Here is a 15,716-nt window from a genome sequence, read left to right as displayed (position 1 = left end):
ATAACTCTGTTATTTATGAATCTAGAGAAAAAGCAAAAAATGGTTCAGAATGCTTGTAACATTTCAAAAACACTGAATTGTTTATTAACAATTTTCTTGTACCTCGAACGGACTTTGAGATATTGATTACATGTAAATCCCAAGAGGATAAATTAATATTTCAGTTTCAAAATATACATACGTCTTTGACTGAGCTGGAAGAACTATTTTTCATTTTCTTCTATCAATTAACGACAAATGGTAGAATGTCTAGATCTAATCATAAAAAACCTATCTACACACACATAGAAACATCAAACTCTAAACCACATAGATGTTGAATTAGGCTGCAGTTCAATGTTGCATAACTGCAGAAGAGTATATAACACTGATTATGAGAAAATTTACAATGATTGGAAAGACAAGCATTCAAACATCTTACCAATAATATGATGTGTTAATTTTTCTATTTGTGTTTATCATTAGACACAACAGGTGTCATCATATTTTATATTTGTTTCAAGATATTTGTATTCTTACATTATTGAAAATGATTAATTTCAGACTGACCAATAAATTGTGAATTGAATAATAGTTAGTTAGAATAATACATGGTTATAAAACTTATTTAAAATACATATATAATAAGTATATCAACGAAGGAAAATTAAAAGAACAAAAAGTTAACAAATAATAAATAACTCATACATTTATATCGAAATATTTATATATTTTGAAGTTATAAAGATTTCTGAAATTAGCATACAATAATTGTTGATAAAGTATTTGTATCACTTTCTAAATATAAATATAGATGTCAATTTGTAGAAATAGAAAACATTAGTTCTGTTTAAAAAATATTTATTTATTTATTTTTTTTAATAGAGAAATAATGAATATAACTTGTTATATAAGGATCATTGGAATTAGTTTAAACAAAGATTTAGAAAAAAAAACTTCAATTATTAGCCTAAAAATCTGTGCCACTATAGTTTCTAATTTTAAAGTTTTTTTCAAATGCATCACTGTATTACTTGAAAATAAATTAATATTTTGAATTTTAATCCATACTAATAAATAAATTACATAGATTACTCATATAGATACAACTATTCCATTTTAATAAATTAAGAATAATACAATTTTTAAGTAACATTAAGATTAGTATCTGTTATTGAAATGTCACCAGGGCAACTGTGATAAACAATAATGTTGATTTGCTTGGTTGGCAACCAAATCAGTAGTATACAAAGTAGTGTCACAGCTTTGAAAACATCTGAAATTGTTAGTTAGCTTCCCCTTTACAGTAAGTATTACTATATTGCGTAGCTTACTTAACTACATACAGAAATCCTTAAAATTGTAAAAATAAATACTTGATATTTCATTCAATAACGTAATTCCTTTGGTTAAACAAGAAGAATAAGTTATGGTTTTCATGATAACCTTAAATAAATATGGCAATAATTTATGAATCATACAACATCTTTGTGATGATTTCACTGGTTAACATCTGTTGTTACATGAACCTATACATTCTGTAGAATTAATTTCAGATAATCACTCATCACTGACAGAAATTAAAGACATTAATTATTAATTATCCTATTATAAATTAATAGGAGCACTCTATGGTTCACAAAAGCTCTGTCACCCTAAATTCCATCAACCATAATATTGTAAACAGCTGAACATTTTTACTTAACTTTAAATAATTTGCAATAGCATTTCACCAGTTACTTTAATAATTACCTATCTCAAAACAAAAGGGGAGAGAGAGGCAACATGAAAACTTTGGTGTAGAAATTTCAGTCCAATACTACTTTTTTTAGTTTGAAATTGTTGAATTTTTGGATAGTCTAGTGAATATGTGTTCTTGTATTTTGCTACAATATCATATGTAAATGTATAGAGGTGATTTATATAACACAGTAAAAGTTAAACTGCAAGCAAATATTATGTATAATAAGTTATTACAGTTTTAACTTTTGGTAATCCAGCCCTCCTTTTAGTTTTCCATGGCTTTAAAAAAAATAATTATGAAAAAATAAAGAGTTTTTAATATAATTAAGAATATTGGTAATGGCTCTGAATTTCTTTTCCTGCAACACTTCTAAACTGGATTTCTTCCTCTGAAACTCTATACTTGAAAAATATGTTGTATGTCACCAGAATGGCAAGTTCTCTTGTGGTACTGTCCTGAAAACTTGTACTTTCCCAACAATAATCTACTACAACTCTCTAATCCTTAAAATGCAGTTTGCTATGAATATGTGGTACTGTGTAATTAATCAAAGGTAACGCTAGTCTTGTAATTGGCTACATATAATTGAGTTCCACATCTAAATATTTACCACATTAGTTTTATTTCTACGAGATCACTGCACAGTTTTAATTGTTACTACACTAAATAAATAACTTTAAGACAGATTTTTAACTCTTTGAGTGTCAGCAGTAGTGTAACTATTTGATGCTCAAAGTGTTAAACATGAAACACAAACTAGCCATAAAATGGCTTGATAAAGGAGAATCTGCAAAATCATTGTGGTTAAGTTGGACATCATAAAAAGTATTGTTAATGGCAGGAAGAAAAATTGGGGAAACATTGATGAACAAGTGGGCATCTGGAAATAAAATGTTAAGGTAAAAATACCTTTTTTCACCAAGCAAGTGAAGTTATTTCCAGGGAAGTGGAATTAAAGGGAGATAGCGAAAAAAGATCATACGGAAGTCGAGACATTGTTAGTTTGTCATAAGCATTACGTGATAAAAGCATTGCCAGTTGCAGAAATTCTGCTTAGAAAAAACCTCTCCAATTCAAAAATGGGAGGTTATGCCTTAAACACGCAAAGTGTGATTTGTTTGCATGGAGAAGTGACAGAAGCAGTTCAACATTTATCATCTGATCATCTGTCAGTGGTATTTGAGTTAGAATCTCCAAGAACCTCTATGCACTAAATGTTAGCTAACACTTCTCTGCCCCTTTAGTATGTGTACATCATCTAGACACATGAAGCAGAAAGGATAGTAACTCTCCTTGAGAGCATTCTTACATCAAGTTTATTCTTGGCTTAGATTCTCCAACATAATGAATAATGACTACTACTACTATTAAAAACTGGTTGGCTATTCATAATATTTGGAGATTTAAACTTAAATTTGATGAAGTTTTACCATTTAAACTCAGCAAAATCTGGAAATTTTGGTTATATGTCAACAAGCTGCAGTCAATGATGTTACTTCAGTGCAGAAATGGTCTTAATCAATCAATCAAATATCCTTTATTTCCAAACAGACATATAACATGCATTGGATTGCGTCATAAATATTAAAAAAATACAAGTACAGTTTACATCTATACATACAGACTATTTACCAATAAATTCACTGAGGGTGTGTAGAAACATTTTTCTATTAAAAAAGCCTTCAGTGTTCTCTTAAAGACCATTTCATCATGTACATTCTTTAGGTCCACAGGAAGAGAATTATAAAAAATTTACAGCATTATAAAAAACAGTGTTTGAAAAAAGAGAGGTCGCATGGGGGGGAATATTTAATTTGTTGCTATTTCTGAGGTAATGTCTGGACTGTGGAATTAGTGACTCGAAAAATGCCCTGGTTTTGCTTAAAAAATACCAATGTGTGTTAATCATGGTATGTACCAAGGTAACCTCAATAAAGAATAACATCATACCAAAAATGAAAATGAAAGTGGTACTTTTCACATTCAATTTGGCTTGAAGCATTCATGAAGACATTGATGTTCATGTTAAATTTTCAACCAATGTTCACCTTCATATCAATTTTAAACATGTCTTGTATTTTCATACGTTTATGGCCAAGTAGTGTTGATGTTGAATAAATAAGAAATAATTACTGAACCGTACTATGATTCAACTGTCTGTCAGCTAAAGAGTCCTTTCTTATACACATAATGTAGCTATGGTGGGAAGAGTTGATTCAATGTGCATAATATGTTAAGCTCCAATTCACCTTCCAGTTAGCGCAGTGTCTGAAATATGCACTTGTACAGAGTGACTTCTGGAATCTGGAGTGTAAGTCTGTCTGAAAATATCTGTAAAAAAGTTGGCGACAAAGACATCAAAAAATAAACTGTTTGCATTGTTTTGACATCAGAGACACCTAGGCTACAAAGGAGCTCAGACTGGTTACCCAGCAGCTATTTAGTGTAATCCAGGTGAAGAGATGTTCTCATTGTCTCATCAGGTACACAATCCCAAAGCATGGTGGAGCAACTGAGTTTTCTATACATAACTTAGCTATGGCGGGAAGAGTTTGATTCAATGCGAATATCTTAAGCTCAATTTCTCCTTGCACTTAGTCCAACATCTGAAATCTGAATTGGTATTGGTATTGTGTCCAATACATCGAACTGTAGAGCTCCTTTACATCTTAGGTATCAATTGTTACCGACGTTTTATGAATCTCTTCAGACAGACATAGCCTCCAGATTCCAGGAGTCAAATTGTACCAGTGTAGATTTCAGAAGCTGTACTAAGCGAAAAGTTAAATGGAGCTTAAGAACATTATTTACCTTTCTTATACTTACACTAGTGCAGCAAGAGGGAAATGGATTGAAGAGTTGAGACTTCTTTAAATGTTCTAAGTACCCTCTGACCTCAGAGAACAGAAAGATATTTCACCATTCAGGTGTTTCAGGTGTTGCTTTGTTGTTGTTCATTTAGGAAAAGCATTTAGTCCTAAAAGGACATTTTGTCCTTGCTTCTAGGGTAATAGAATTTCAGGATGGGTAAGGATCGTTTTCTGTTATCACCAACCCTATACAGGAGCCCATGAGGAATGTCGGTAATGTCACCCTCGTTCTGTTCCAAAACCTTCCAGTAAAAGCAGGTTGTAGAAGTTAGCCTCATATTAAGGCTAGTAACAGACTTTAACACTACAGGAGCTCAACCAACTCCTGTCAGTCATCTTTCCTAGCAGACAAGACCTATTGATCAACCCTTTCATTCCAATATCTCGACATTTGCGGTTAGTGACGTTCCACTTCTGGACATCCATGGAGTTGCCCAGATAACACATAAGTTTTGCTGTATGCAGTATATAGGTTCAAGTTATAAGCCAGTCAGAAGTTAATCCTCCTGAGACGCCATCTAGGCGAAGAAGACCGATGATAGTCCTATTAATCTTACTGAACTCCTGGACCTGGTACAGTGTGATGTAGAGATGATAATTAATTATTCCACTGTCCTTAGATATGCCTGGGAACATCTTGCAATCTGTCCTATAACAGTTTCTTCTGAGGCTATGACAATTTGGACGCTAAGCAATGAAATATGATAGGATACGTGGATAAACTTATATCACACTTATCATAGTGGACCTTACTGAAGGGTATTCATAAAATGAAATAAGTTTTCTCATTTAATATTTTGCATTAAATAGAAAAAATTGTTATTTATTTTGTTTCAAATTAAAACTATTAATTCTGACATACTCATTCACATGCAAATGAATATTTCCATAACATCTATTAGTGCAGTCTCTATTTGGGATTGCAGTACAGGTAGCATGCTATCACTAAAACCGTGAACAGACAGTAGTTGACATGAAAACCCTGTGTACTTTCAAATACTATTGATGAACTATATGTACATTGTCTCTTGATAAAAAAGCAAGAAATTGACTATGGTGTTTCCATTCATGTTTTATCCATTCTTGTACACTATATTTCCCTATTAATTTAATTTCACTGTAATTAATACAATAATACTTGTGTATGGCAATCTTAGTGATTGCATTAATTCTAAACAAATTAATTATATAAATTGTGTATGCTAATTGTAGTGATTGTATTAACCAAATATAACTTATGTATGGCAATTTTAGTGATTGTATTAATTCTATATAATTTGTGTATGAAAATTTTTGTGATTGCAGAAAAGTGGACTTGAAATGACAATTGGAAGTAAGACTTGCAAGAATACTGGCCCAGTCCCTTGCGTACGATGGGCCTGCAAGTCCGACTTGCCAGGTTACGACTACAAAACTTCCACTGGAGTTGGTCTGCAGCATAAACCTTCAATAGGTGTCCATGTTCAGGTAAAACATTATTAGTTAGATATCAATTAACATTTTTAACTCACCAACTTAACTTCTTTCAAACATTTATGAGAATTAATTGTTAATTTAACAAATCGATTAATGAGTTCTGATGATAACTATCATCTCAATAGTAGGTATTATCAGGTTAATAATATTAAATTGTTCTTAATAACAGGCAGTTGTATAAACATAAATGGTTTTTCTGATTGGTTGAAAGCAAAACTTTTGCTCTCAGTGAGAATAACTATTTTCAGCTGGAACAAATACAATAGTTCTTATATAAGCTTTTTGGATACTAGATATTCTGGAAATATGAAATGACTAGCACATACCACGGATTCATCCGAAATTCCTACGCAACATTCTGTGTGTTTGATTGAATAGCTCCCACGGTTTCAGTAAAACTTGAATTATTTTTGATAAATCTAAAGGAACTCCAACATTGAAGTTCATAGTTTTATTAGTGAAAGCACTTGTAATATGATAGGGTCCAGTGATATATTTAAAGTGGAATTAGTCATATATCATGCATCAGGTACCCACTATACAGTAATTTTCCATGTTTAAGAGGATGAAAATTTAAGCAAAAGTGTGAGTAATTCTATTTTAGGTTTTGCACTTTTAGTTCAAATTAATTATATTTCCAAAGCAAAATTGGAGTTTGAACCTTGATTTGCCCTGAGAACAATTGAGAAGACCATTTATAATTTTGTAATAAGGTTGAATTCAAAACAACTATACTATATATATATTGATATATAAAATTATGGATATAAACTATATAGTATAGTTTTCTAAATTGTATGGATATATTTATATATTGTTATTTAAAATTAAAAACTAAGATCAAAATCAATAATACTAACACATTTCAATACTTCCATTATGATAGTTGCCATCCAAATGTAAAGATGATATGTAGATTGATACAGTAAAGTTCTTGCTTCCCAATCCATGTTCACTATGTCATACTATTTTCCTCGGTCCAGTCTAGGAATTATATCAGTATTTATATACCTAATCAGTATTGTATATCTCATCAGTGAGTAATGTATGCGCTGATATTACCTCAACAATTTTCTGTCTTAAAAATTGCATTTAGTGGTCTTGCCTATTGCTTTGTGAACCAAAATAAACAAATTGGTTTGCTTTCTTGCCACAATGTTGAAATAAAAAGCATTGTTACTTTTGTTATGCTTTCACTCTATAAATGTAAAAAAATTTAAAATACTGGTTAAAATAATTAAAATTATGGTTGTACTCTCATTAGTGTTTACACATACTGTACAATGTTTACACGTAACAGTTGAATACATTTAACTGATTCTTTGAATTCACATTATACAACTGTAGAGACTAGATGGGATTTTTTGCTGCTTTAAAGACTGGTGGGGTGTAGCTTGGAAGGATTTACGAAATAAGAATATGCCTATGTTCAGGAACCCTAGGAATGTCCAAGTAAAATTTCAGCACAATCGGTTGAACAGTGTATACATGAAAGCAAAACAAACAAACAAAGACACTTTCAAATTTATAATATTATTAGGGTGATTTTAGAATCTTTTCAGACTCATGAATAATTTGAAATACAAGGAGACTTCCAAAATCTTTTAGAGAGTTGGACCACATTTTTTCAAAACATCAACTCTTATTAATTATTTTTTTAGGTTCAAAGAAAGGAGGAGTAGCAACATATCAATATCCTCAGTTGAGTATAAACAAAATGTCCCTTGAAGTCCGGTTGAATGAGTGATCTAAGGCATCTTTGGATCTAAGTTAGAGATAGCGCAGGTCCAAATCCAGTCTGCGACCTTATCACTTTTTATCAGTACTATCGACTTTGTGTACTGACTTACTCCCTTGTTCTATTTGATAAGATCCTTGGGCAGGCCAGTGGCTAGGACAGACAGAATAATGCTAAAGAGGGGTTCAGCATATGATTTTTTTTTAAAGAGGACGGTTTAAACAAGAATGGACTGGAGAACTTAGGGAACTTACAGGTTATTAGGAAAACAAACCATGTAGATAGAGCTAGTGTTATTCCCATCTATTATGGGTTTTGTCGCGTAGAGTTCAAGTACACCTCTTAAATTTTTAATTCATTACAAAATGTCACCACATTCAATCTATTACCACAAGTCTTTATTATCAGTGGTTAACCTTTGTTAAGTAAAAAAAAATCAAAAGGACTGAACTAGAATTCTATCCTTGATAAGAGAATTTAAAGGATACTGTATTACTAGTTAATCTTCTAACAGAGTACATTTATCTTGCAGAACAAACCTGCTGTCATCCCAGATCATCTAAAAACTAAGGATCTGACAGTGGTGAAGGATGGCTACAGGACTGTGCTGACTGATGATCTGAACTGGAAACTGGTAGATGCTGACCCCACAGATAAGGCTAACAAGGTTCCTTGTACATCCCTGTACATCAAACGTTACGGAGAAAAGGTAATTTCAATATCCTAGCTACAACATGTAAGGCTTGAGAGATCGAACATATTTTGCTGTAAAGATATCTAATTTTTAGTGAATTAAATTAAACGATTATGTGTTATTTAGGTAAAAGCTAACCCACCCAACCCTGCAAGACAGCTGGAGTCAGAGTGCAGGGATAAGTACCAGAGACAGCAAGTGTTTCCGGACGACACATGCACAGTTGACCTTAGGCACCAGTATTTGTGTAGAGTAAGTGCTATAGTTGGATCACTCTGTGATTTCTAGTGTTTGAAATAGCAATACATAATAGATAATACTAATCTTTGCAAATAAAACAGTGTAGAGTAACATATAAATATTTTGACACACTTAGCATGTCTTTCAATACACTGCAAAACTATTTTGGTGTACTGACAAAAAATTCAATACACAGGTTATTTTTCACATTTTATCTCTTTCTTATATCTAATTTAGAATTTGTATGGATTAGAAAAAACAACATATTTGGAATATATTTTATACAAAAAAATATTGGGTATTCCTAAATTGAAACAAGGAAGTTCCAGTGCATATTCTAATAACACTTTGACAAGAAGAAAACTCTTCTTTATATGAATCTGTAAAAAGAAAGATGGTTTTTATATTCTGTACCCTAAATCCTTCCTGTCTAAACAGGAACATTTTCCAAATTTCAGTTAATGTTTCCTATTTGATGACACTTGAAATTGTCGAATAAAAAACCTCTGACTTTTGTGATAACAATTACATTATTTTGGATAGTTCGGAAAAATACTTATTTTTCCAAACTTTTGTGGGGTCCCAGGTGAATTTCTGTAAGTGTGTTCATAAGAAAAGTCTTATTTTCACCCGAGAATAGTATTTAAAATTCCATAACATCAATTTGGAACAACCTGGATTTTTAGTACATCGTAGTTTGTTACTATACTATATTTCTGTTTGATTTCGATGTAAAGCAAAATAAAACAAACTGTTGTTATTATAGGTGAAGCCAGACTGTAGTCAAGCTCCACCTGCAGAAGGATTTGAATATGACGGCTACACCAGACTCCTGGATCCATACAACACTACTTATGGGCTTACACACCACTACATTCACAAGGTAATAATTATTCAGCTGAACTAACTAACAGTATTTCAATATATAATTTTGGTTCAGTTTAAAAATTCAAGATTCTTTATTAGTCTTTAGACACAAATAAAGTGCAATTGACATCGTTGCAGTCACAACGAACCAAAATAATAATAGGCATTTTTTTTGCCTATTATAAAAATAAAGTAATAAATCACTTCCATTAAATTAGCATTCCTCAATACAGGGATTCTGTCATGTAACATTTGGTAATTTTATTATATCAAATTACACTGTCAACTTAAAAGGATAAGAATATTTTAGTACAATAATTATGTTATTATTTATAAAAGATAACAACTAAACAGAGTAAAAGATTTAATATCACTGGTAAATGAATATAAATTTTCCAATATTAATTTTATTATTTCAAGGCCTTTTGGAATAAATGATTCCATCATCAAGCAACTTCACAAATTAATAAATTAACATAGAAGAATTATAATCTCCATTCTCTGAAAATTCACTATTGTTCTCTTCTAGACTATGCTTTTTTTTAGATAGAACACATTATTTTTTAGACAGGAAGACACTTTAATTTGATGTACTTGTTTGCATCCTTTATCAACCAAATTCGAATAGTTTTGTTGCATAGTTTGGTTAATTTTGGAATTTGTTCAGTATTAGAGGATAACTCGGCACGTAAATTGTTGCATTTGTTTTCATAGTTCTTTTTGGACACCAACTACAAAGGATGTTCAGGTTTACTTAAATTATACTGAAGTTCCTTTAATTAATCTTGAAGCTTAATAATATCTTCTTCTTTTAGTGATAGTATGGTTTCTAAAGAGTTTTTTTTTCTTTCTGAGATTTAAAAAATATAACTCACATTAATACATTAACCTTAAATTATTTTCACCTTCACAGCCTCCATGATTATTATTCTATGAACACAGTGTTAGTCATAGATGGTTTGTAGTTCCATTAACTGGGAAATGTACAACACCTTTTTTGAGGTTTTCATTCTGCACTATGGTTTTTAGTTTAATTTTGAAACCATCTTCTCTGTAAAAATGGGTGCAAATAGTATTTCAAGAATCCTTGGGGGCAGTTTGTGTGGGAGAGTGATTTGTTTTTATGCTTTGAATAATTTGTCCTGGAGCAGATATTATTACAAAATCTGTTATTAATTTTGTTTTCAGTATTCTTACGTGTTAAACAACCTTTACATGAAGTAAGCCACACCACATGTCTCGTAACACACTTCGCTAAGTTTGAATACAAAATTTCAAGTCTATAGCTCATTTCATTCTTGAGGTGTCCCGCAAAGAAACAGACAATAACACAATCATACGGAAAATAAATGTTTACATCTCCTTGACAGACAAGAGAAATTGTACCACCCTACTAAGTGATCAATGAAGCTTCAATGATGCTCAGCCAAATCACATGGGTGGACATGCATCATCATAGAAACCAATCATTATGTTCTTAAATTTGAAAAATTATTTAGAAAAGGTCAGGGTTCTGGATCATACCATCTTGGAGTACACATTTGCTATAGTTGGCTGGAAATACTACCCTCCAATCCGCCCTGACTCATTGCCTTTTTTCTTTCTTTTGTTCTCTAAGGACGAGAAGCTTATAAATTGCACCTAGTCCTACAAGGACATTTGCACAACTTCGTAGTAACAGTATATTCTGGAAGGGTAGGGGCTGCCTCCTATCGAGGTCCTTGAGTATGAATGTAGGGCACTAATCTCAAGTCATGTCCCCTCGTAAGAAGGGGAGGCTAGCTCTGAACCAGCCTCCAGTCTGGCACACCTTTGGCAAGAACCTTTGACACTTAGGGAACAAACCCCACCAACTCCAACAGTCATCTCATGAAGTAGACTAGACCTATCGAATTACCCTTGCACCCCTGTTCCGAGTTAGTGAAAAATACAGGAGGCCTCGGAAGCGTGCCCCTCCCAAACTCGGAGCAAATCATAAAAAAAAAAACAATCACATGCCACTAGCGGGACAGAGACAAAACGAGACAAGATTTCGAGTACAAGAAATATAATTAGTAGGTGGCAAACATTTCCATGCAAAATACAATTATGCAGCACCACGGTGCACCCGCGTAACTTAAAAACTAAATAACAACAATAAATATAATTCCAATAATGACAATAACATAATAAATAAATAATATAAATAATAACACAATAAATAGAAATTTTGGTCTATAAATAACATATATCAGGTACGGCAGTACAGCAAAATTTTAACTGGTAATATTTAATGAACTGAGGGAGGAAAAAGGGTTGTAGAATTTCTAGGCCCACTATTTTTGAAAAGTAATTTTTTTTTTGTTTCAAGTTTGTAGCCGAAATTAAAAAAAAATATATTTAAAGCCAATTATTCGAAGGAGGCGGGGGCCTTAGTTGCCTCCACGAATCCGAATTAAAGATGAAATCCTCCCCCTTCAGGTCATGTAACTAACTAAATAAATACTGGCTAGGTTACTGGCCCTCCTCCAGATCTAACATCTGGCAGCGCTCCCTGCACCCCAGTCCTCGCAAGTTCAGTATAAAGAAGTAAAAAAAACACATTTTTAATCCAACCTTGTTCCAGAAGAAATGAATGGGAGCACTACACTCCGACTTCCCGGTTGGATGCCGGTCCAATAGCGCTGGCAGGGCGCGGGCATTCCATTTTTTAGTTTGTTCGGCTGCAGACTCACGCCGCACCAGTCCCGCTGACGGCACTCACGGGACCCTATAGAGTCCCAACATAACCAGTAGATATACACAGAACAACTTTACTACAACCCGAGAAATAATAAAAACTTAATTATGTTTGCCACAAAGTATAATAAAATATTTAAATTTAACAATTAAAAAAAAATAATTAAAATTTAATAACAATCATGTAACTAACAGTACCTTTTAAGTCATCAGAAGACTATTTCCCAAAAATACCTCAAGACACCAAGTATTAAAAGATACACTACTTGGTGACAATATTAAATATTACAAACAAAACAAATTTTTCAAATATATAAACATTTACTTATAGGCTAGAACAGCCATACTAAATGATTAAAGCGTGATAACAATTACTTGTAACTATAAATTCGCTGGATTTTAATCATTCTATTATAATATTATAATAATTTACATTTTGCTATTTAAATATTAATTGTAAGGTAGGCATAATAATAATTATATAATTTACAAATAATAACAATACATTATTTTCCCAAATAACAATAATTAAATTCTAATCAGTTCACGCTACTATAAAGGCAATAATTAAATAATAAAATTGAAATCATGGATGTTGCCACCCAAATTTGCAACGGCAACACACAAAACACGAGGTAACAAAAATTTGCAAAGTCTGTATACCCCCGTCTCGCTTACACTAAATAAAAACAAGGTGTGGGTACAGCGGAATAAATAATTTCCGTTCGCCGAACGGATCAGTTAGAAAGCACAAGAGCGAAAGATAAAAAACTAAACTAGCAAGTAAATAAATTAACAAATTTTAGAACGTACGAAAGACAGGAACGAACACTTTTAGCGACACGAACAGCTTCCAGTACACGAGGAACACAAAGTTACAAAATAAATATATATAAATTACTTATAACTAATCTACGATAATATATGTCTGGGTAGGAGAGAAAAAACCGCCAACTAAATAAGTTAAGAGAGTGAAAAAGACAATTACCTGCCGAAAGTCGGTGAATTAGCCAGCCATGGAGAAACGGGAAGAACAGAGAACAGCCAGAACACAGTAAGCATCTCCGAAACGTGTCCTGACCGCTCCGAACAGTAGCCAGAGCCAGTGCCGGTGCCGGTGAAGTCAGCTGGTCGGTAAAACTAGTCAAGGTCAACCAGCTGACCTCAACCAGCAGAAAATCAATACTCTGACGGAGTGACTCCCCCACCGACTGACAAGAGTGGCCGAGGTGGGCAAAATAAAAGACAAAAATAAATTGTCCAAACTGAGCCCCGGCTCACCAACCCCAGAGTCTCAACATTTGCGATTAGTGATGTGCCGCTCCTGGACATCCATAAGGTTGCCCAGATTTAAGTGATAGATCGGTTTTTTTTGCTGTGCCCAGTAGTAGATTCAACTGGGAGGTATAAATCAGCCCAGAAGTGATGCTTGCTGGATACTCAGATAAGTTATAGTAGGGTGAGACAGGAAATATATATATGCATAGAAGGTACAAAAAACTTCCTGAATTGATAAATTTAAGACTGCATGTCTAAAATGAACTCAATAGTGAATTGGTACAATCATGAATATTAACAAAAACCCAAACAAACTAATGTATGATTTCAGAGGAATGCTGATTTCTTCAGAAGTGAACCGATTGACGTCACTCCAATTCTGCCTCCTCGGATCAAACCTGTTTATGACAAGCTGGTGTTTAGCAATCCTTGTTTCAACAAAACAGTTTCAATCGGCGCCATTTCGATTTGTGCCTCACTCGTAAGTACTACAATTCTTTATAAAATGTCTGGTATTATATTGCTAGCCAGAAGAGTGTCATAATTAGTTAAGCATCCAATAGTAATAAATCTGTAGAGTTACACAGGGTACACCACTGCGAAGTTATCCATCATTACACCCCAGTGGTGTATTTAGAAAACTATTTATGGTCTCAGGAAACTTTTCCCGGAAAGTGATCAACTTTAAGACCTCATAAATGTGTTCTAGCTTATATCAAACCACTGGGAGCAATGTTTGCCTTTCAAAAATTTGGAGGGGAGGCCAATCTGGCACCCCAATGATATTATATGACAGTTATGACTACATGTTACTCATGTAAAAGAAGTCGATGTTCATAAAACCATACTATAAGACTAATATCTGAAATGATTAAGTTGACTACAGTAAGGTGGCTTCCTTCTCTTGGTAATATTGCAGCACCAGAAGTTTGACGTTTTACAGCACTGGCTAGAGAATATGAAAAAAATTATGTCAAACGAATGCTTGTTGATCCATCAAAATCACAAAGGTATGCAAGCGGTTGAAATCTTCTATTAGAACCACTCTTGAAATGGTGAATGGATAGAACTAAGAAAGAATGATAGACAGCAAGATGGGTACCAACAACAGAATTGTACTATACTCACATATATAACCTATATTCCAATGAAAACTGCCAATGCAAATGTTATCCAAATGATAAATTTCAAATAAATGATCATAAGTCAAGTAAAAAAATACTGATAATATTTTATTCTATTTTCATATTATGTAAATAGAATACATTTTTGTAAACAATTATAATAATTTTGTATAAATACGACAAAAAACTTAAAAATGTTCAATTGAATGTTTTTTATATTATTTCTGTTGTGGTAAACCCAAAAACACATAAAAAATTCAAAATAAAAATTTACTTTTTTAGGCCACTGTTACAAAGAAAAAAAAAATACACTAGTCAAAGAGTTGATCATTCATTACTTAGCTGAAGACATTAAAATAAAGAAACAAATATCATATCTTGTTGTTATTTTGCTTGCAGAGGTTTGGTGTCAGAAACAAAGTCCAGTTTTGGTCTGCCTCTGGGTGATCTGGTGGTGTTCGACCCGGGATGTGGCATATGACGAGGCTTCACATTCAGCATCTAGAGGACAAATCTTGGCAACTCCTGCCATGTACAAGACTGAGTACTCCTCTCATATAAGTGAGGGTTGGCCAGTGAATGCCTGTGTCAAACACAGTGATCGCGAGATTGAGTTGATACAATGTGAAGACTAAATTTATGCATTACTTATCCAAATATAAACTTGCTAATACAGTACAATACTGATATTTTATTCTTGTTAGGTGTAAAATTCTCATGTTCAGCCTTTCAAATTTTAGTTCAGGCTGAAACTTAAACCACTGAATGCATAGTTAAGTTAAATGTTGAATCAATTTTTTTATTGAATACATGGATTTACATGCAGGACCACCAATTTTCAGTGCGATTATTATTGAGTTAAAGGAAACAAAAATATTACATTTGCCTATTTCTACTAGTTAGATTACTATTATTTGCTCATTAAGTAATTTAATTTGTGTTACCTCTTTGTTTTGTTTTATTATTACTTTGGTAATGTACCCTATAT

The 15,716-nt window shown here is 32.7% G+C and overlaps 1 protein-coding gene across 1 annotated transcript; it reads left to right on the top strand.

Moving 5' to 3' along the window:
- Window positions 1-1,190: 1,190 nt before the first annotated feature.
- Window positions 1,191-15,363, top strand: LOC124374225. Its single transcript, XM_046832481.1, has 7 exons — window positions 1,191-1,285; window positions 5,890-6,060; window positions 8,340-8,516; window positions 8,628-8,753; window positions 9,508-9,624; window positions 13,936-14,085; window positions 15,142-15,363. The coding sequence occupies exons 2-7, from the start codon at window positions 5,914-5,916 to the stop codon at window positions 15,361-15,363; spliced, it is 939 nt and encodes a 312-aa protein (XP_046688437.1). The 5' UTR covers window positions 1,191-1,285; window positions 5,890-5,913.
- Window positions 15,364-15,716: the final 353 nt, after the last annotated feature.

Source organism: Homalodisca vitripennis, unplaced genomic scaffold (assembly GCF_021130785.1).
Source record: "Homalodisca vitripennis isolate AUS2020 unplaced genomic scaffold, UT_GWSS_2.1 ScUCBcl_7566;HRSCAF=15308, whole genome shotgun sequence".
Taxonomy (NCBI): Eukaryota; Metazoa; Arthropoda; class Insecta; order Hemiptera; family Cicadellidae; genus Homalodisca; species Homalodisca vitripennis.
The sequence above is the reverse complement of the archived record's forward strand: the minus strand, read 5'-3'. Positions and strand labels throughout refer to the sequence as shown.

Coding starts and splice junctions, on each gene's coding strand:
- LOC124374225 (XM_046832481.1), top strand. CDS start 5,914: ATGACAATTGGAAGTAAGACTTGCAAGAATACTGGCCCAGTCCCTTGC. Junction 8,517..8,627: donor TCAAACGTTACGGAGAAAAG/GTAATTTCAATA, acceptor TGTGTTATTTAG/GTAAAAGCTAACCCACCCAA. Junction 8,754..9,507: donor GGCACCAGTATTTGTGTAGA/GTAAGTGCTATA, acceptor TTGTTATTATAG/GTGAAGCCAGACTGTAGTCA.